At 46.8% G+C, this 21,441-nt stretch overlaps 2 protein-coding genes across 7 annotated transcripts in view; both read left to right on the top strand.

Annotated features, from left to right (window-relative positions):
- The window catches only part of Phf12 (PHD finger protein 12), a 44,402-nt gene extending 30,456 nt beyond the window's left edge, over positions 1-13,946 (top strand). The window contains exons 7-15 of one of the 6 annotated variants that reach the window (XM_076869157.1): positions 2,227-2,391; positions 5,122-5,280; positions 5,875-6,673; positions 7,922-8,047; positions 8,816-8,959; positions 10,408-10,506; positions 11,580-11,662; positions 12,196-12,334; positions 12,678-13,946. In XM_076869157.1, the coding sequence (XP_076725272.1) occupies positions 2,227-2,391; positions 5,122-5,280; positions 5,875-6,673; positions 7,922-8,047; positions 8,816-8,959; positions 10,408-10,506; positions 11,580-11,662; positions 12,196-12,334; positions 12,678-13,012 (2,049 nt within the window). In that variant the 3' untranslated portion in view covers positions 13,013-13,946. Of the gene's footprint in view, positions 1-2,226; positions 2,392-5,121; positions 5,281-5,874; positions 6,674-6,975; positions 7,221-7,368; positions 7,455-7,773; positions 8,048-8,815; positions 8,960-10,407; positions 10,507-11,579; positions 11,663-12,195; positions 12,335-12,677 lie in introns of those variants that run through there. The other 5 variants (XR_013092624.1, XM_076869159.1, XM_076869158.1 and 2 more) reach the window with 5 other exon arrangements.
- A 1,727-nt stretch (positions 13,947-15,673) lies between these two features.
- On the top strand, positions 15,674-21,407 carry Dhrs13 (dehydrogenase/reductase 13). Its single transcript, XM_076869247.1, has 5 exons — positions 15,674-15,911; positions 16,010-16,128; positions 17,166-17,289; positions 17,476-17,787; positions 20,335-21,407. Exons 1-5 carry the CDS (start codon positions 15,785-15,787, stop codon positions 20,784-20,786), a joined length of 1,134 nt encoding a protein of 377 aa, XP_076725362.1. The 5' UTR covers positions 15,674-15,784; the 3' UTR covers positions 20,787-21,407.
- The last annotated feature ends 34 nt before the right edge of the window (positions 21,408-21,441 follow it).

Genomic DNA, 21,441 nt, shown 5'->3' with positions numbered 1-21,441 from the left:
GATTAAGCAGTTGATTTTGCAGCCCTAGAAGATCTAATATTAAGGAAATAAATGGTTGGCTATCTGGAATATATGTGTCGCAGTCTCCAAATAAGGTTCATTTCTTCTGTTGCTTTAATTCTTTATAACCACATGTATTGGTGTTCAGTAAGTTGAAAGAATGAATGTTGTGGCGCTAGGGATATAGCTCAGTGGTAGAGCACTTGCCTAGCATGTGTGAGGCTTCAGGTTTGATCCTCAATACCACATAAAAATAAATAAATGAAATAAAGGTATTGTGTCTGTCTACAACTAAAAAAAAAAAAAAAAAAAAAAAAAGGAATGAATGTTGTTATCACCAGGAGTCTTGGATACATTTTCTACACTGCTTTCCGAGGCTAGAACACAGCTGTCATTAGCTATCTCCAAAAGGATTTGTCCTTCTAGGCAGTTAGAACAGATAACAAGATGGAATGGGAGAGGACTCCAGGAGGAGACCCTTACTTATGAGAAACCTTTCCAAACCAAAAATGTAGCTGCTTAAAAGCATTGTGGCATAGTATGTAATCCCAACAACTAAGGCAAGAGGACTGAAGGTTCAAGGCCAGCCTAAGCAACTTAGAAAGACCCTGTCTCAAAATATAAAAGAAGCCGGGCATGGTGGTGCACACCTATAATCCCAGTGGCTCTGGAGGCTGAGACAGGAGGATCATGAGTTCAAAGTCAGCCTCAGCAAGGACAAGGCACTAAGCAACTCAACTGAGACCCTGTCTCTAAATAAAATACAAAAAATAGGGTTAGGGATATGTCTTAGTGGTCGAGTGAGTGCCCCTGAGTTCAATCCCTTGTACCAAAAAATATATGTATATATAAAAGGGCTGGGATGTGGCTCAGTGGTTAAGCACCCCCTGGGTTCACTTCCTGGTACCAAAAAGGGGAAGGAAAAAAAAGGACATTGTCAAATCTGGGATGAGGAATATAGCTCAATAGTAGAGCACTTGCCTAGCCCTGAGTTCAATACCCAGCACTGGAAACAAAAAAGAACATCACCTACCAAATGATGTTAGTCATGAAATAATTAAAGACTGCCTTACATGGAGCCTGGGAGTGTGAGTTAGTGGTGAGGTGCTAACTAGCACTTGTGAGGCCCTGAATTTGATCTCCTTTGTATATGGAAGAGTTACTTTGTGTTCTTTTGATTTGTGCCACTTAGATTTATCTAAGAGGAAGTGTCTCAGGCTGGGGTTGTGGCTCAGTGGTAGATCACTCGTCTAGCACACATAAGGCACTGGGTTTGATCCTCAGCACCACTTAAAAATGAAATAAAGATATTGTGTCCACCTACAACTAAAAAATAAATATTTTTTTTTTAAAAAAAGGAAGTGTCTCTAAGGCTCATTGTGAGTGACTCTTTGCTTCCTGCCAAACCAGGAAAAAAAAAAAAAAAGACCATAAGCAGTTTATCCAAATACAGATCTTAAGGAGCAACTTTCCAGTGAATGAGAAATTACTAATTAGCTAATTTTATTAGCCACTTAAAGGTTATGCCTAATTTGCTGATTAGGAAGCTTCCAAAGGAGATTCTTTCTTTTGAACTTAAGCGTAGGGAACCAAATGTGGAAGAGGAGAGTGGCGTGGGTTCTCCATACCTTCAGTAGGCTATTGCAGAAACTCTTCTTTCTTCTTTCCTGTTAGCCTCTTAAGAGGTGGCCAAGTTTCCCCACTTCCATGAAGGAAGACTGTCGTATCAGGATGGGTTCACAGAGGTGCTCCCTTGAACCCTAGAGCAGGAAAGGGGCAGGGCATATAGGATCCTCATCCAACTATTGGGCAAGCTCCTCTGTAGGAACAGTCCTGCTTCCTCTGTGAGTCCCTTCCTGTTGGGAGTTTGGGTCTCTTGGGGGTCTGAAACCTGGTGTTGCTGGGAGGATACCCTGCAGAGTACTCTAAACTAGAACTGACAACTGTCAGGCTGAATTCTTAAGGATACTTCTTGACTAATTCTCTGTTTCCTTTCTTTGAGCCTCACTGGGAAACAGGAACATATCAGCTGAGGAGGAAAGTCTCATCCATGTTGCCTTACTCTCTAGCAAGAGTGTTGGCATCTTGTCCCTGACTGAAGGATCCCATTTGGCTGAAAAATTCTGGTTTTTTGTTGTTGTTTTTAATATCTCAGAGAATGGGGCTACCTGAAGGTGGGGATACCTTTCAAGATTCACCACAAGGGTGTTTCTGGTTTGTCTCTAGCTGAACCAGAAGAATATGACACTGAGCAATCGGTGCCAGGTGTTTGATCGTTTCCAGGACACCATTTCGCAGCATGTCGTCAAAGTGGACTTCCTGAACCGAATCCATAAGAAGCACCCTCCTAACCGCCGTGTGCTCCAGTCAGTCAAAAGAAGAAGCCTGAAGGTGAGTCACGGATCTGGTACAGGCAGGATGATGGTGTCCTGATTGCCTTTGCTTGATAAATAGAGAGGGCCATTTTCCCAGTTTTACAAACATTGAGACCGTGAAGACCTACAGAGATTTGTCTTTGGTATCTCAGCAAGTAATAAACGTTTGTTTGTTTGTGGTGCTGGGATTGAACCCAGGGCATGAGCATGCAAGGCAAGCACTCTACCAACTGAGCTATATCCCCAGCCCAAATAATGAATGTTAAACTTATGTTTTAGAACTTGAGTATGTTGAGGGCCAAGCCTCAAGTAGGCTTTCAAAGTCTGCAAGTCTCTGGTTCTCCAAACGTAAGCACTCTACAGCCCATGCCACCAAACCTAGTTGTGCTTGGCTGTCACTTTCTCCTCACATGAAGTCACCCTGTCTGTCCCCATTATATGTCTTCTGTCCAAGAGCCATCTGGATCTTTCTCTTTTGAGATAAACTCACAGTCCTACATACCAGCAAAAAAACAGCAATTCTCAAAAGTGGCCACTTGATGGCAGCCACACTTTAAACTCAAATCGCACCATACCCATCACCTCCTGTGGGTGTTAGTCCTAGCAAGGTGCTAACTGTTGAAAATTGTGGAACAAACTCTTAACTGGATAAATATTTCTCCTTCAATAGAAACATGAGTTTTCTAAAACTAAAGTGTTTCCAGTGGTGGCATGCCTCAGACCTCAGTTAAATGGATCTGCAAGTAATCAAGACTGTGTGATTTACTGTGTAGACAGAGAAGCAAGCCTGACTACTGAAGTGAACGCCCAGGAGGCCTTGATAAAATCCCATCATTGTTTTGTTCTCCTCCACTGTTTTTTTTGTTGTTGTTGTTAACCTGGGATTGAACTCAGGGACACTTGACCACTGAGTCAAATTCCCAGCCCTGTTTTTTTTTTTTAATATATATATTTTAGTTGTAGATGGACAAATACCTTTGTTTATTTATTTTTATGTGGTGTTGAGGATCAACCCAGGGCCCCGCGTGTGCTAGGTGAGCACTCTACCACTGAGCCACAACCTCAAACCCCCAGCCCTATTTTGTATGTTATTTAGAGACAGGGTCTCACTGAGTTGCTTAGCGCCTTGCTATTGCTGAGGCTGGCTTTGAACTCGTGATTCTCCTGCCTTAGCCTCCCAAGCCACGTGGCCACCACTCCTGGCTCCCTCCATGTTATTAAATGTTTCCCTGTTAGCAAGGAAAATCAACAACAGGGCATGAGTTACCTGATAAACCTTTTGTAGGATAGTTTAAGAGCAACATAGGATAGTGGCCTTTACTCTTAGTTGTAACAGTATAGGTAAAATCTGCTGAGAACTTGATATCTATGTTAGGAGTTCCTCCTTCACCTACCTTTTCACTCTTCTCCAGGAAGCCTTAGACTAGCCCACTGTTCCATCCTCCTCCTCTAATTGATGTTGATCTCAAAAAGCCCAAGGTACCAGCTGATGACTCCTACCTCCTTATTCTTTGCCTTTTTTCTCATGCAGGTCTGTCTGCCCATACTACAGATAAGCTCAGTCTCAACCTACCCTAGACCAAAAGTCTTAGTCTCTCAGAATCTGCTTTCCCTCTATATTTCCAGTGTCAGTGAATGATAGTGATCTCTACCCAGTCCCTGAGGCCAAAATTCTGGAAACCATTTCTAGTTTTTCCCATATTCCATAAGGTTTTAGTAAACAAATCTGTTGGTTCTCTGGATGTTTTCCAAATCCACCAAGTGCTTTCACATCTCTGTGCCATACATGTTGCTCCAACCTTTATTTCCCCTTTATCTGCCTAGAAATTCTTTCTCAACTTTCCAAGTCTTGGTTCAAATACTTGCTATAAAATCTTCCTTAATCCCAAGCTCCTGTCCCCTGAACTAAAATAAGCACTCTCCTTTTTATTTGTTTGTTTGTTTGTTTTTGATAGCAACTCTGACATGCTTCTATTCTAGGATCAATTACATGTATTGTAATATTTCTGGGTTTTCTCCATACTAGGCTGTGAGCTCCTTGAAGGCAAGCTTACGTTTTATTCGCCTCTGGACCTTTAGTACTTGAACAGAGCCCAATTCAGGAGGTGCTCAATAAATGTTATTTGAATGTATGAATGAGTCTTTGCTTGTATGGCTTTTTCATGCTTACATGGTGTGAGTCAGAAAGTGTCTTCTGCCTTTGTGCAACAAACAAGTCTTAAGGGGAGAAAAAAAATCTTCAGTTGTATCATTAGTCATGAATGGTGAAAACTAACCTTGATTGAGTGCTTTAGTTAGACAGGCCTCATGCTGAGCTTTCCCACCATGAATGTGGCCTCATTTAACTTATGTCTCACCTACCTCCCAAAATTGACCCTGAACAGTAAGAACCTAGAGCAGCACTCCGAAGCCCTGTCCATTGTCAGCCTTACACTTTTCAGGCCAAAGCAGAAGACAGCATACAGTGGTTTCTGAGTTCTGCAGGCCTTTGACCTTGATGAAGAAAAGTGGAGGCCCTACCTGCTATTTTCATTTCTTTTTCCTTTTTAAGCCAATAAGCATGTGTGAGAGTCAGGGGGAACAACAGATCAGTTGCAGCATACTGAACCTCTTTGTCCTTAGTGGACCCAGAGTAAATGTTCCCATGGTTGTCAGCACCACAATTAGAATGGTGTGCCAGGACAGAATCAACTGAACGTGTTGGCACTATCTCCCTTTCCTTCTTTCTTCTGTCTATCCTGAACAGGTTCCCGATGCTATAAAATCTCAGTACCAGTTTCCACCTCCTCTCATTGCACCTGCGGCCATTCGGGACGGGGAACTGATCTGCAATGGGATTCCTGAGGAATCACAGACGCACCTTTTGAACTCTGAGCACTTAGCCACCCAGGCAGAACAGCAAGAGGTGAGTGAAGGCAGAACTGGGATTCTAAATTCAATCTTCTTTCCATCTCATCATAGCTGTTATTGGAAGTAGCCTCAGTGTCTGTCATTCCCACTGCACCCCTTCCCTCTCCCCCATAAGCATTGAGTATTCCACAGAGAACCTCTGGCTCAGATCCTAAAGTCAAGTAAGAGAACTACAGAGTCGACTGGTCTGCTCCTCTCCGTCGGTCCCCCAATGCACTGTGAGCCGAGCAAATCTGTATTGTAGAAAGATGAGTAGATCCCTAGAGGGGTTAATTGATAGTGCTGGACACACAGCAGGTGCTAGAGTACTTGCTGAATATTAGTCACAAGGTGAGCCTTAGGGCCAGGGCCAAAACAAGAATCCCAAGCTCTGCTGACCAGGGGTTGCCTGCCAAGTGTACCAACAAGTCTTGCTTGGGAATGGAAATGGAGTCCTATCAGAAGTCAAGCACACCCTTTCTGGGCATTCACATTGGGACCTCTGAAACAGTGCTTGTCAGCTCTGCTGTAGCCCTGGCCACTGTGGCAGGATGGACTGGCGCCTTCTGGGCCTCTCACCCTCCTCTCCTCTCCTCTCCTTCCATTGCAGTGGCTCTGTAGTGTTGTTGCGCTCCAGTGCAGCATATTGAAACATTTATCTGCTAAGCAGATGCCTTCGCATTGGGACTCTGAACAGACAGAGAAGGCTGATATTAAGCCTGTTATTGTGACTGACAGCTCAATCACCACATCCCTGCAAACCGCTGACAAGGCACCTACACCTTCCCACTACCCCTTGTCCTGCCCCTCAGGGATTAGCACCCAGAATTCCCTGAGCTGCTCTCCACCCCACCAGCCCCCAGCCCTAGAGGACATCAGCTGCAGTTCTTGTGTGGAAAAATCCAAGAAAGCCCCTTGTGGGACTACCAACGGGCCAGTGAACACAGAGGTGAAAGCCAATGGCCCCCACCTCTACAGCAGCCCCACTGATTCCACGGACCCCCGGCGACTTCCAGGCGCCAACACCCCCCTACCTGGCCTTTCACATCGGCAAGGCTGGCCTCGGCCCCTCACGCCACCAGCGGCTGGGGGGCTTCAGAATCACACCGTCGGCATCATTGTGAAGACAGAGAATGCCACTGGCCCCAGCTCTTGCCCCCAGAGGAGTTTGGTTTCTGTCCCAAGCCTGCCCCCTTCCATTCCCAGCTCTTGTGCCAGCATCGAGAACACCAGCACTTTGCAAAGAAAGACTGTCCAATCACAGATAGGACCTCCGTTGACAGATTCAAGGCCACTGGGCTCACCCCCAAATGCCACCCGGGTGCTCACTCCCCCCCAAGCAGCAGGAGACGGTATCTTGGCCACAGGAGCCAACCAACAACGATTCTGCTCACCAGCGCCATCATCAGGTGAGTGCTGCTCAGCCTCCAGTGACTTGGAATAATTTTATGCTTTTCCTGGCAAATAAGACTTAAGATTCTAAAAACACTTATATCCTTATGAATGCTTCAGAGGATTTTAATCTCTACGTTATTTGTCCTCCCCATATTTCTGTTATAGAAGAGGAAGCACGTGTTAACTTGTCCCCGTCTTATAGGTGGGCTTACTTGGGCTCTAAAAGCTTAAGTGATTTCCTTAAGGTAACCTACCAAGGCAGTGGCAGGACTGGAACTACAGCCTGGGTCTCCTGACTCCTTCTCTCACCCTCCAGGCCTAGTCTTCTGCCTGTCTTGTTCCGTCACCTTAGAAGAAGGCAGCATGCTCTCTGGAACCACTGGGGTCAGCCTGAGGTTCTGGGTAACGGCCTCAGTGTTTCATGATCCACATAAGAGACTAAAGCTACGCCTGCTACAGATTCTCAGAGCCAACTCATTTGAGGAACTTCCGTGTCAGGGAAGCAGGGACAGAAAGCAGCACTGCCTTTCAGAGTAGCTGCAAAGTGGGATGCCCGCAGAGGTTGGTCTGGCCCAGAAGCTTGCCCTCAGGCCACATGCCGAAGGGCAGTCTGTTAAGTCTGAACTTGACCCAGTTTGGACCTGCTCTCTCAGCTGTCCCTAGTCAGCACTCAGGACCTCAAGGTTGCTGACCCCAGCATCTGAACCAGGTTTCAGATGCTGCTGGAACCCCCTGTGGTCTCTCCTGTCTGAACTGAAGCTGGCCTCCTAGTCAGCTGGGAGTCTCGGTAACCAGGTGACTGTGATCTCTCTGCATGGGGGCCCCTGGTCCCAGGATGGCCCTAATCAGACTATTTTCCTGTTTCTCACTGTTTCTTAATACCAGCGTGAATAGATTTTTGCACGCTCTGAATCATACTTCAGCAGGCAGGAGTTGCAAGGGCAAGCATCACTTCTTTTAGAAGCAACAGGGAGGTGGTCATGGCCCGGGGAATGAAGTTACCCCACCACTTTCCCCAGAGCAGTGGATTGCAATGGTTATCAGTGCTCTGGAAACTCCTGCGTGCCCGGGTGCATTGTCGTTCCATCTGCCCTTCCTCACCACACGTTTTTAGCTCTAGGAGTTCCAGAGCCTATGGGTTGAGAATCAAGAAGGGAACATCACCTTGGGTCCGAAATCCAGACCTGTCTCAGCTGTGGGGGATTGGACCGGTGGGTTTCCCTCAGGCGACGTAAGTAACAGTCTTCCTGCTCCGTCCCCAGATGGCAAGGTCAGCCCCGGCACGTTATCCATAGGAAGCGCTTTAACCGTACCCTCTTTCCCAGCCAACTCTACTGCCATGGTGGACCTCACCAACTCACTTCGAGCATTTATGGATGTCAATGGAGGTGAGTGAGTCAGCTGCTGTGGTAAAGTTGCAGGCAAAATTTAGCTCATCTCAAAGGGAGAAGAAGAATTGACACATCTCAGAGAGCTAGGATCATGGGGAAGACGAGTACCATTTGGGTAGAAGAGTAGGGTAAAAAAGAAGGCTTCTTGAGTGCCTCTAAGTTCAATCCCCAGCACTGGAAAAGAAAAAAAAGAAAAAAGAAAGAAAAAGAAGGCTTCTTCTCCTGTCTCTGTGTTCTATATTTGCACATAACACATAATCCAAGATGAAGGGAAAACAGCTATGCTTAATTGATAAGAAAGAAAAAGATCTTTAGGCAGATCACCTGGACTTATAGAACAAAACTGGGAGCCTCACTCCCAGAGGAGGGGCCTCATCTGTAGGAAACTCTATAAAGTCAAGGAGAACAGGGACAAATCTTGATCTCTGTGAATAAAGGGTTGAAAATTCAAGTCTATCAGATATCCAGACCCTCCCCATAAACAGGCAAATTAGTCTGCTTTGCTCTGGCCTTTTAGGACACTTGGCTTGAAATAATCCACCTTACTATAGAAGGCAACTTCACAGGCTACACTGGGGCACTCTCACTGTGAATGGCAAGTGAGATGCCCAGCTCTGGAGCCTTGTACCACTCTGTACTCTATTCTGTTTGAGCAAAAATCACTCATCTGGATTTCAGAAATGTTGAACTATTTGCATGACCTTTACAACTTCCACATTACATTTCCATCTCAGCTGTTTTTTAACCTTTCTCTTTGATTGATAGAAATCGAGATAAATATGCTGGACGAGAAGCTGATCAAGTTTCTGGCCTTGCAGAGAATACATCAGCTTTTCCCCTCCCGGGTCCAGGCTTCACCGGGCAGTGTTGGGACACATCCGCTGACTTCCGGAGGGCACCACACAGAAGGTGTGCATGCACATGCCTGCTACCACACCATCAGATCTTATGATTAACTATCTTGCCTCCCCAGAGAATCAGCTTTTGATAGTCAAAATCTCCTTGCGTACCTTTGGTTAAAACACCGTATGTTTTTTATCAGAGCAGGAATGAGATGACAACCACAGCTTGGGGGAGTCACTTACCCAAGTCAGACTTAGGGAAGTCACTCTTTCATACCAGTCTACTTTGAAACACAGCAAAACAGAGACCACTTCTTAGGGGTATATGTTGTATTCTGTCTGTTCAGTTGCTTCCTAATATTTGAGTTAGAAAGGTTTCCCAAGAGGGAACTTTTGAGTTCAAGGTAAGAAATAGGATAACAGTGAGCAAGCCTCCTAGAAATTCTCAAGTGATAACTCTGCTTGTTTATCTCTGAACATTAATGCCTTGCTGCTTCAAAGTGTGGTCCCCAGACCAGCAGCATCAGCATCTCATGAGACCATAAAACTGTAAATTGTAGGGGCTGAGGTTGTGGCTCAGTGGCAGAGAGGTTGCCTAACATGCATGAGGCACTGGGTTCGAGCCCCAGCACCACATAAAAATATCTACAACTAAAAGAAAAAAAAATTTAAAAAACAAACTGTAAATTCTAAGCACAGTTGTAATCCCAGCAATTCAAGACACTTGAGTCAGGAGGATCACAAGTTCTAGACCAACTTTGGAAACTTTTATATATATATATATATTTTTTCTTTTTAATGTGGTGCTGAGGATCAAACCCAGTGCCTCACCCAGTATGCTCTACCACTAAGCTATAACCCCAGCCCAGCCTCAGAAACTTAGCAAGACCTTGTCTGAAAATTTTTTTAATTTTTTGAAAGGCTGGGGAGTGTGGCTCAGTGGTAGAATGCCCTTGGGTTCAATCCCCAGCATTACAACCGAAAAAAGGGCAAATTGAAGGTCCACATCCCAGACCTACTGAGTCAGAATATGTACTTACCCTTCCTGTCTTCCTTCCTTCCTCTTCCACTCCCTCTCCCTCTTCCTCTGATTGAACCCTAGGCCAGCACTCTACCACTGAACTGTACCCTTAACCCAGAATCTACTTTTGGACAAAATCCACAGGTGATTCATATGCACATTAAAACTTGAGAAATACTGGTTTATGCTTCCATTTTTCCATGTTTTCCCTTTAATATAATCTGGAATGTCCCTGATTAGCTAACCAGCAGCCCAGAAGCTTATAGTACTAATATTCTCAAATTCTGTGACCATTTTCAAAGATGGTCCTTATCCCATGTTGGAAATGATGTGAATTGGGAAGGAATACTTTATCCTAAGTGTTCAATGTGTTTGGAAACATGAATCATTCACTGGGACTTTCTCTAGGCCACAAGCCAAAAGTCCAGGTTTTATTCATGTTTGGGTCACAGGTTCTGAGTTTCTGAGTGACCCTATCCTTGTTTGTCTTGCAGTGCAAAGAAAGGAAGTACAGGCCCGAGCTGTGTTCTACCCCCTCTTAGGGTTGGGAGGAGCTGTGAACATGTGCTATCGAACCCTCTACATCGGGACAGGTAAGCCAGCCTGGAAGCGGGAGAGGCACTGGATCTATTCAGTCCTAACACTCTTACCAACAAGCTAGAAAGGGGTGATGGAAACCTTTTTCCAGAGTTGATGGTAACCCAGTAGGTATCCAGACAAGAGTGACTTAGGAAACAAAATAATCAGGTGCTTCTCTCTGTGTTTGTCCCTTTTTCTTTGTCTGTCCCCATTGTGGCCTTATCAGGGATGGGAATTAGCTCTGACTACTACTCAGTCATCTGAAACTCTGCCAGGAAAGATGCAAGCAGAGGGCAAATGCCTGTCCCTGGGTGTCTTTGAAAAATGATAGGCTCACACTAAGTCTTCAGTTAGCCTTGCATCTGGTACAGAAGTACAGATTCACTCTCAGCCTACAAATTTCCTGAGATATGATGATGATTATTATTTTTTTTTTATTTTTTTTTTTTTTTTTTATTTTTTATTTTTTTTTAAGGCTCTGCACCTCCATGTTATGTTTCATGGAAGTATCCCATCCTCTAGTAACTCAGGTTCTGAGTAGTCTCAGTCCTAAGCAGTTATTGTTGAGCAGGATTTTGGAAAAGACATTAGCTTTTGTCCAAAAACACAAAGTGTGGAACACACCTGTAATCCCAGTGACTTGAGAGGCTGAGGCAGGAAAATCACGAGTTCAAAGCCAGTCTCAGCAACTTAGACCCCATCTCAAAAAATAAAAAGAGCTGGGTGCTGTAGCACATACCTGTAATCACAGCAGCTCAGGAGGCTAAGGCAGGAAGATCATGAGTTCAAAGGCAGCCTCGGAGAAAAATGCGAGACACCAAGCAACTCAGTGAGATCCTGTCTCTAAATAAAATATAAAATAGGGCTGGGGGTATGGCTCAGTGGTTGAGTGCCCCTGGTTTAATCCTCGTATCCTAAATAAATAAATAAGAATGAATTAATAGATAAATAAATGAAGCTGGGACATAGCTTACCTGTAAAATGCGAATCTCTCCCCCTCCCTCCCTCATCTCTTCCACATTCCCCACACATACACCTTATAATCTGTTTTCTGCCTTCCTTTTCCTCTACTTCTGTCACCTTTCAGGAGCTGACATGGATGTGTGCCTTACAAACTATGGTCACTGTAACTACGTGTCCGGGAAACATGCCTGCATATTCTACGATGAGGTGAGGGGTGGCGATGGGGTGGGAGGGAACCTGAGGCCTTTCCCTGGTACTGGGTTTTGGTTCAATGCCCTGAGAAGAAGGGAAGAGGGTTGGGAGTCCTTTTCTTCCCTGTCATTCCTGGAGAAATCTTGGTGTAAAAAAGCATCCTACCATGGCTACCAGCTTCCAGGAGCAGGGTTATCATTTCTGCTGAAGTTACTCATAGGTGTAGGGGAAGGGAGTAACAGAAGAAAGGCAAGCTCTGTGGATGTGTCCCTATGAGATCATCGTGATGAATATCTTACCAACAGGAGCCAGTGCTGAGGAGGCAGAGGAAAGGAATAGTGGGAGAGTAAGGGAGTATGGGTCATTAGGAAGGCAGACTTTCCCAAGGTGAGTCTTGAGCCCCATTCTGAAAGGCTGGGGCAGTGACTAGGGAAAAATATGAGAATTCCCTCAGTAGAGCAGTATGGCCTCCATATATATGTTCTCTCTCTCCCCTTAGTCACAGGCCCCACACAGCTGACCATACATCTATCTTCCCTCCTCCTCAGAATACCAAACATTATGAGCTGTTAAACTACAGTGAGCATGGGACAACAGTGGACAATGTGCTGTATTCATGTGACTTCTCTGAGAAGACCCCGCCAACCCCCCCAAGCAGTATTGTTGCCAAAGTGCAGAGTGTCATCAGTAAGTTGGAGCAGAGGCCTGTGGCCACAAAGCTAAGGCCCCATTCACAGTGGTTCTGCCATGCTGCCAGTGACCTTCAGTCTCTTGCCTTCCTAGTCCTAGTGGCCAAGCTCTCCTTGCTGGTGGGCCCAGGGAAGGCCACGGAGAAGCAAGTGCTGAGCACCCACATGTGTATACAGACCTCTTTGGATACTTCAGACTTCTCCAGCCCTTTCTGAGTATCCCTCACCCCTAGTCATGTAGCAGTTGGAATGGGGAGATGTGGGGGCCCAATCCTGGCATAAAGCCCAGATGAGACAGCTGTTCAGTGTACCTCTCCTGTGACCATCCCCCTTTTTCCCAGGGCGCCGCCGCCACCAGAAACAGGATGAAGAGCCAAGTGAAGAGGCAGCCATGATGAGTTCCCAGGCCCAGGGGCCACCGCGGAGACCCTGCAATTGCAAAGCCAGCAGCTCAAGCTTGATTGGGGGCAGTGGGGCCGGCTGGGAGGGCACGGCCTTACTGCACCATGGCAGCTACATCAAGCTGGGCTGCCTGCAGTTTGTCTTCAGCATCACTGAGTTTGCGACCAAACAGCCCAAAGGCGATGCCAGCCTGCTGCAGGATGGGGTCTTGGCTGAGAAGTTGTCTCTCAAGCCCCACCAGGGTCCTGTGCTGCGCTCCAACTCCGTTCCCTAGGGCTGGTGACTACCCTGCCACCAGCCTATATACCCACCCAAGACTCCTGCAATGCAAAAATGTACACAAACCAAGCCCGGGTGTTTTCTATACTCTACCAGAAACCCTTCAACTACAATCTTTGCATGAAATGAAGAAAACCTTTTGACTTTTTTAAAAATCCTTTTTCTTTTCTCAAGTTCTAGGGGGCATTTGCACATATATTTGTACTCAACATTTCATGGGAAAGCGGCAGACCCGAGCTGAGGAACAGCGTGGGCAGGGAGGGGAAGATCCATGGTCTGGACACTTCCTCCAATACAAACCCTTCCCCCACTTCCTGCTCCCTCCCCCTCGCCCGCCGTTGTAAAATAATCAGAAACTTGTTCTATTTTGTGGCAGTGACAATAGTTTTATATTAAAAGAAAAAATACAGTTTTCATACAGCAAAATCTATACAATATCATTGTTTTATTTAATATAAAGATCGCTACCCACCCTCTTTCCATGGTTCCCACCCTCCAAGTTATTTTCCCTTTCTGCAGCGGTTGCACTACAGGTAGCTACTGTGTATTATGGACAAATGAGAAATGAATTCTTTTTCTGGCTGTCCATCTATTTTATTTCAAATAAGGAAAAGTGTATTTGGATTTTGTGTAAATACATCTAGTGATGACATTTTTTTCAATGTTTTTAAAAACTGTGTACAGTACTACATGTGGTAGAGCGTTTTCTCAAATTGTCTATTGTAGCAAAAATGTTTTTGTCGTAAACCTGTTTTGTCTCCTTTTTTTTGTTCTCTTGCCACTTCTCTCCTTTTCCTCCCACCCCTGGCTCCCTCCTCTCCTCCCACCCCCACAACTAGTACCAATGTACATAGTAATTGTAATGTTTTAGACTTTACAGAAACTTTCCTGTATTCTGTATATAAAAAAACAAAAATATTTCAAATTATGTTTTCTGCCTGTCTGTCCTACCTGTTATCTCCCTTAGAGGGGACCCTCCCTGAGATCTGGGCCCAATATATAGGGGACCCTTAGAATAGGTCTATTCCTCAGATACTCCCCCAAGAGAAGCCTAGGAGAGAGGGGTGATGTTGGAAAAGAATGAGCCTAAGTGGGGTGGAGGGCAAAGGAAGGGTAGGAGTGCATCTGCTAAGGGAGTGTCATTTCTTTGGAGAACCCTAATATAGAATTTGGTCTGTAGAGTCTGCTATGCCACTTCTATGTGGCATATGATCCCAACTTGACAACTGTTGTTCCCATCAGAAGGCAAGTCTGCTAATTATCTTAATTCTAAAGCCTTGGGGACCCCTCATGAAAGCAAATCTTTCTGTCCTTCTACAGACCTTAGTGAGAGACTCCCCAGGAAGGTCTTCCTGAGGACAGTCTCCTCAAGGACACCTGTGCATTCCAGCACTGAATGAGTAGGTGGTGCCTATCTGTGTATTAGTGTGTGTCCCCCCCCCCCCCCCGGGGGTTAGAGAACAAACACAACATATGTAATTGTACTGAGTCCAAAGTGCAGGTGATCTCTGGACTCAAGTCTGTCCTTGTTCCCATCTAGTTTTGGCTCTGCCACTGCACCCCTCCTGTTACAATGGGCTTCTTGAACTCTAAGGACAGAAGCTTTATATTTTGCTCAGTATACTTCAAATTATGTTTCCTGCCTGTCTTCTCCCTGAGAGGGGACCCTCCCTGAGATTTTGGTATACTGTAAGTGCCAAACATAAGGTGCTAAATCATAATGGCTTTCTCAGACAAGGTCCTGCCAAATTACCTGGCCAGGAGTGCCCTTACCCATACCTGCATACCTGCCTAGATGTCCCTGCCCACCTTTACCATCTTTAGTGTCTTAGTGTTTCTACCCTCTGTGAGAACTAGTCCAGAGACATCTCCTGAAGAGCAGTAACATGTTTTACTATCTTTTTGCTTCCCTTCAGAAGTGGTTTGGGGTAGGGGAATATCGAAAAATGATTGAGTGAATCCTGGCAGTCAACTGCTAGTGCCACCTTGAGTACTGTTCCCTTTCTGGGCTGTGTGGGAAGGATAGGGAAGAATTCGATAGGCTGAATGTGTGGATGAGACATTGAATGATCTGTTCATTGAAGGAAAAGGCGTGTAGTTGGGCTCTCAAAGACAGCCCATTCATGTCTCTAGAAGGGAGGGACTCTGCTACATATTCACACCTAGAGTAAACAGATGCTCATTCAAACAGCGTTGGTGGAGATTGCAGATGCATGCACAGGCCTGGAGGGACTCTGCCTGAATGGGCACAGACGCCCACGAAGTATTTCACAGGATCCAGAAGCACCCACACAACTGAAGGGTGACCCCAAGGCCCTTGAGCATATACACACATATTAGTCATTCACACACCCACAGACGTTGCAGATGCTTGTATATCTCTAACGGGCACTCCCTTGGCGCTGGCGGGCACACACCTAGGGGGCGCTCCCCGGGCCCAGATGTATGAAAGCAGCTCCAAGGTGTTCACAAAGGCATACCGCCAAAGGACGCAGACGCACGCCTAGGGGGCGCTCCCCGAGCCCAGATGTATGAAAGCAGCTCCAAGGTGTTCACAAAGGCACACCGCCAAAGGACGCAGACGCACGCCTAGGGGGCGCTCGCAGGGCCACGCGCACACGCACGCACACACACCCTTGCCCAGCCTCCAGCTGCCTCCGCTGAGGCGCGCGGTGTTCTCTTCCAGGCCCAGGCCAGGAAGGGCCGCAGCTTCAGGGCAGCGTTTGGGGTGGAGCGGAGCCTGGCAGGAGTCGGCGGCGCGGTCGGAATGGAGACACTGCTGCTAGGCGCCGGGCTGGTGCTGGGCGCCTATGTGCTAATCTACTATAACCTAGTGAAGGCCCCGCCGTGCGGTGGCATCGGCAGTCTGCGCGGCCGCACGGCCGTGGTCACGGGTGAGTGCCGGGATGAGTGCGGCGTGCGGGTGGTGGGAGGCCGCCGCTGCGGGGCGGCAGCCCGCGGGGCTCAGCTGGCTCCCGCCCGCCGCCTGCAGGATCCAACAGCGGCATCGGGAAGATGACGGCCCTGGAGCTGGCGCGCAGGGGAGCGCGCGTGGTGCTGGCCTGCCGCAGCCGGGAGCGCGGGGAGGCAGCCGCCTTCGACCTCCGTCAGGTGAGGGAAAGCCGGAGCAGATGGGACAGGGAACCAGGCTCGAGGGATCCAGTTCCTGAAAGAGCTGCTCAGTTCATTAAGTATGGAAGAGGGGGCAGTGCTCTGGTTAGAAAAGGAAGGAGACCACAACTAAGTTGTTGGGGAGCCTTCCTGTAAAGGAAGAAATTGCTCATCTAAGATGTTTTAGGATTAGTGGGGGTTAGGTTAATGAAGAGCAGTAGGAAAGGGAATGGCAGGGGAACCACATATGCAAATTGGGCCCTGAAGCTAGAGTATCATTTGAGAAACTGGAAAAAAAGAGAGAGAGAGAGATTTAATGAGGCTGAAGCACAGCCTTTGAGGAAGAGGCAACATGAAGGGGCTCTGAGCCAGGGCCGGTTTCTAGAGCCCTTACACATTACATTGAGGAGTTTGAACTTTTAGGATGGGCAGCTGAGATCAATAAACAGATCTCGTAGGCTCTGACAGAAAAGTGGCCTTTTGAAATGAAACCTTTGTGACTGTGTGGTGGGAGAGTGGGTAATAAAAAAAACAATGAAAAGTCTGTTACAGATTTTAGGGTAAGTGATAATGGGGAAAGGGGACATACTAGCAAATACCTACACAATACTGACTGTGGGTATTTTACAAATGTTAACTTATTTAATCTTCACAACAATTATATGGAATAGGTATTATTATTATTATTATTCCCATTTTAAAGTGAGAAAACTGAGGCCCAGAAAGATTTAAGTATCTTGCCAAAGGTCACACTTTAGTAAGAGGCAGTCAGGATTTGAATCCATTATCTATTACACTTTAATACAAGTTGCTTTTACTTTTTTTGTGTGTGTGTGGTGCTAGGGATTGAACCCAGAGCCTTGTGCATGCGAGGCAAACACTCTACCAACTGAGCTGTATCCCCAGCTCCATTACACTGTGATACATAAGGGCAGATTTCAATAGTAACAGGAGATGGACTCTTAGAATTAGGTGCCTGGGGAAAGGGAAAAGGAGGGAAGTGCCTGGTGACAATCCGAGCCCTTGCCACTCCACAGGAGAGTGGGAACAATGAGATCATCTTCATGGCCTTGGACTTGGCCAGTCTCGCCTCGGTGCGGGCCTTTGCCACTGCCTTCCTGAGGTCTGAGCCACGGCTGGACATCCTCATCCACAATGCCGGTGAGGGGCTGCAGGCCCTGTAGGGGCTTGGGGGGGTGGCCAGGGGCAGTTGCCCCTCCAGTTGGGCCCTGCCAGGGGCCAGTAGGCACATGGGAAGGTTGCCCCTATTTCCATCTCACAGACTGGGATGCTGAGGCCTGCCAGGCTCCTTCTGGAGCAGCTACTCACACCTAGCCCCTACCCCAGGGATCAGTTCCTGTGGCCGAACCCGAGAAACCTTTAATTTGTTGCTGCGGGTGAACCACATTGGCCCCTTCCTGCTGACACATCTGCTGCTCCCTCGCCTGAAGACATGCGCCCCTAGCCGTGTGGTGGTGGTATCCTCAGCTGCCCACCGGCGTGGACACCTTGACTTCACACGCCTGGACCGCCCAGTGGTGGGCTGGCAGCAGGAGCTGCGGGCATATGCCGACAGTAAGCTGGCCAATGTACTGTTTGCCCGAGAGCTCGCCACCCAGCTTGAGGGCACTGGTGTCACCTGCTATGCAGCCCACCCAGGTAAGGCCTAGCTCTTTGCTATTTCCCCTTCTCCCTTCATTGGCCCCATCCTGAACTTCCCTAACCTCCCACTGAATCACAGAATCTCAGAGCAGGAAAGAAGCATAGTTCAAGGAGGAGACCTCTTCCTTGCTAATCATGGAACTAGGCTCTCCCCAGGTGGGTTCTTCCTGTCATGCCTCAAGCACTGATGCTGACTGCTGGATAGCGTGTGACAAGAATAAGACCTGGGATCTTACCCCACCGGGGCACTGATACTGATTAAACTGAGCATAACGTGATGCTTATGATAGCTAATAATAACTTCCTCATTCATTCAAGGAGCATTTACTAAGTACCTGCTGCTACGTATCAGGCATTATTCATGACACTGGGAATATAACAGTGAACAAAACACAGACATTGGGCTGGGGTATAACTCAGTGGTAGGGACACATGCCAATGGCAGGTGGGTGATAAAATACTATAGGGAAAGGGAGTAGTATAACTGTACATAAATTCATCCTATTCATTCTATTTTTAATTTTTTAAATTTTAAAAATAAATTTAAATTTATTTTTAAATTTAAATTTTGTGTGTGTGTGTGTGTGTGTGTGTGTGGTTGTAGATAGACAGCATGCCTTTATTTTATTTATTTTTATGTGGTAGGGATTGAACTCAGTGCCTCACACATGGTAAGCAAGTGCTCTGCCACTGAGCTACAGCCCCAGCCCCAAATTTTTTAATTATTTAATTTTTAATACTGGGGATTGAACACAGGGACTCAATCTATCTTTCCTTTTCTGTATCCCCAAATTCCTATCTTCCTCTCCCCACAGACCTGCAACACAATAATCAGCCCACCCCATGTCCTTGGCTCCTGCCCTTGACCTTGCCTGCAAAAAAGGACATGGGGTAAAGATCAAATGCTGGAGAAGCTATGGCTCAGTGGTTAAGAACACCTGGGTTCAATCCCTGGTGCCAAAAAAAAAAGAGAGAGAGAGAGAGAGACTAGGTTATACCTGGATAGTAAGAGCTGCCCTACTGATATTGCCAGACTGCATTTTAGATAATCAAAATTGTATGACTCCCCTGACTGCACCTACAGTCCAGCCCCCAGCAACCACCCCTCTGTAAATATTAACACCCCACACCAAGGGTTAAAAAAAACTCTCTCTCCACATGGAGAGGGTCACATTGTCCCTTCAATGTGAATTTGCTGCTTTACCCCAAAAGCTTCTCACCATCAAGATGGCCACATTTTCTTTTGCACTCTCAGGATAGCTTCATTCTCCCTTGAATGTGTGTTTCTTACTTTATTCCAAAAGATGTTGTCCCTTGAGAAAGCCCACATTTCTCCCAAGAATGTTTATCTGCTTTCCTAAATAAATCTGTTGATGTCTAGAAAAAAAAAAAGCTATAGGGAAAAATAAAAAAGGGTATGGGGAATATAGAATGCCGGAAGGTCCTATTTTATCAATTGCAATCAATGAAGACATCTGACAATGTGACATTTGAAGCGAGACACACCTATAATCCCAGTGACTGAGGAGGCTGAGGCAGGAGGATGTTGGCAAGTTCTAGGCCAGCCTCAGCAATTTAGCAGGACCTTGCCTTAAAATAAAAATGGCTGGGGATATAGCTTAGTGGTAGAACACCCCTGGGGTCAATCCCCAGTGCTACAAAAAGAAATTTAAAAAAAGAAGAAGAAGAAGAAGAAAGAAAAGAAAGCCAGGCATGGTGATGCATGCCTATAATCCCAGTGTCTCAGGAGGCTGAGGCAGGAGAATCGAAAGTTCAAAGCCAGCCTTAGCAATTTAACTTTTACTCTAGATGAGGTAATTGACCAATAGATTTAGAGAATAGGTTATATGGGCATAGTGATGCACGCCTATAATCCAATTGACTCGGGAAACTGAGGCAGGAGGATCTGAGTTGAAAGCCAGCCTCAGCAACTTAACAAGAACATGTCTCAAAATGTAAAAAAGGGACATGGCTGGGGCTATGGCTCAGTGGTTAAGAACCCCTGGGTTCAATCCCTGGTGCAAAAAAAAAAAAGAGAGAGAGAGAGAGACTAGGTTATACCTGGATAGTAAGAGCTGCCCTACTGATATTGCCAGACTGCATTTTAAATAATCATTGCTTAAGGCATATTAGTAGTTATAATAGTGATAATAAGCATACTCATAACTAGCCTTCATTAAACTTTTATTAAGCTTTTAAACTTCCTATCTCTGATGCCCAAACTTCATATCCTTAATGTCCAAAACAGTGCCTGATATACCATAGGTACTTAATAAATGCTGGTTAAACAAGGGAATGGGGCTTGAGCTATTAAGAGAGATAGCCTGGGAGGCAGGAGACACAACATGACCAAATCTGGGAGAGGGGCATATGCAGTTTGGATGGATAGAAGGAGGTGTCCTATTGGGAACTGAGTGAACTCACCTGGGGGCCCCTGAATGCCTGGTAGGTACTACCCTGTTTTCCCTGAAATGGGATTCTGTCCCCAGTTCCCTTCTAGCTCTGTTTAACTACTCTTACATCATCCTTACTTTCTACTCACAGGACCTGTGAACTCAGAACTATTCCTGCGCCATGTTCCTGGATGGCTGTGTCCACTTCTGCGCCCACTAGCTTGGCTGGTACTCCGGGCACCCAAAGGAGGTGCCCAGACTCCCCTGTACTGTGCTCTACAAGAGGGCATCGAGCCCCTCAGTGGAAGATACTTTGCCAACTGCCATGTGGAGGAGGTGCTCCCAGCTGCCCGAGATGACAGGATAGCCCAGCGACTGTGGGAGGCCAGCATGAGGCTGGCAGGGCTTAGGCCTGGGGAGAATGATGAATCTGATGAAGAGCTCCAACCTGAGAACCCAGGGGCCCCATGTTCTCCAAACACTCCCCATCCTGAGGAGCCCACAGTTTCTGAACCTTTCCCTGGCCCTCGGAATTCACCAGACTTGTCTAAGGTTACACATCGAATTCAGGTTAAAAGTGAGCCTGAACCCCAAGTCTCCTAACCCCCACACTTGGATGCTTTCCATGGCACTTCCTGACGCTGAAAACCTCAGCGGTGTGCCAGCCCATGCCCTGGGCACTGAGGGGTTTTCCACTTTTACCTTTATGGTTACTTTCTGGAGCCTCTCTCTAAGTGTATCCAGGACAGCTCTTTTCCTGATAGAAGGAAATAATGGATGAATACTTCTTCCTGAGAGGGACCGTAGCCCCAGATTCAGGGGTGGAAGGTAATGTGCCAGGAACGGCTTCTCAGGCCCTACCCTGAGTGGTTCTGTTCAGTTCTCGGGCCAGGCCAGGCATTTTGTAATTTAATGCACTGCCTAAAGCTGAGAAGTACTGAACCATCTAGCTGGGTAGTTAAATTACCTTCATTTTACAGAAACAGGATTAGGTTCCCCAGCGAAGGACGGACTCACGGTCTCGGCTAGTAAGAAGGAGTAACGGGTGAACCCAGGGGTCTGACACCAGGGCCTACTGCTGTAAGGTGCGTGACGGGAGGTGGGCCAGGACTGCGCAGTCGTAACCAGGTGCCCCTGAGGGAGTAAGCGGGATGCCTTCCGGGGTGCTTTGGGGCTGGGCCCCGCCATCTGGAGCCCCCAGTAATAAAGCGAGTTGACTGCCAAGGCTCGCGGCTGGCTCCTGCCTCTCTCAGCAAAT

This window comes from Callospermophilus lateralis, chromosome 11 (genome assembly GCF_048772815.1).
Source record: "Callospermophilus lateralis isolate mCalLat2 chromosome 11, mCalLat2.hap1, whole genome shotgun sequence".
In the NCBI taxonomy this organism is placed as follows: Eukaryota; Metazoa; Chordata; class Mammalia; order Rodentia; family Sciuridae; genus Callospermophilus; species Callospermophilus lateralis.
This window is presented reverse-complemented; position numbering and strand designations above follow the sequence as displayed.

Bases quoted from the DNA above. Each gene is read 5' to 3' on its own strand.
- Dhrs13 (XM_076869247.1), top strand. From the start codon at position 15,785: ATGGAGACACTGCTGCTAGGCGCCGGGCTGGTGCTGGGCGCCTATGTG. The intron at 15,912-16,009 runs GTGAGTGCCGGG...CGCCGCCTGCAG, and splicing joins CCGCACGGCCGTGGTCACGG to GATCCAACAGCGGCATCGGG. The intron at 17,788-20,334 runs GTAAGGCCTAGC...TTCTACTCACAG, and splicing joins CTGCTATGCAGCCCACCCAG to GACCTGTGAACTCAGAACTA.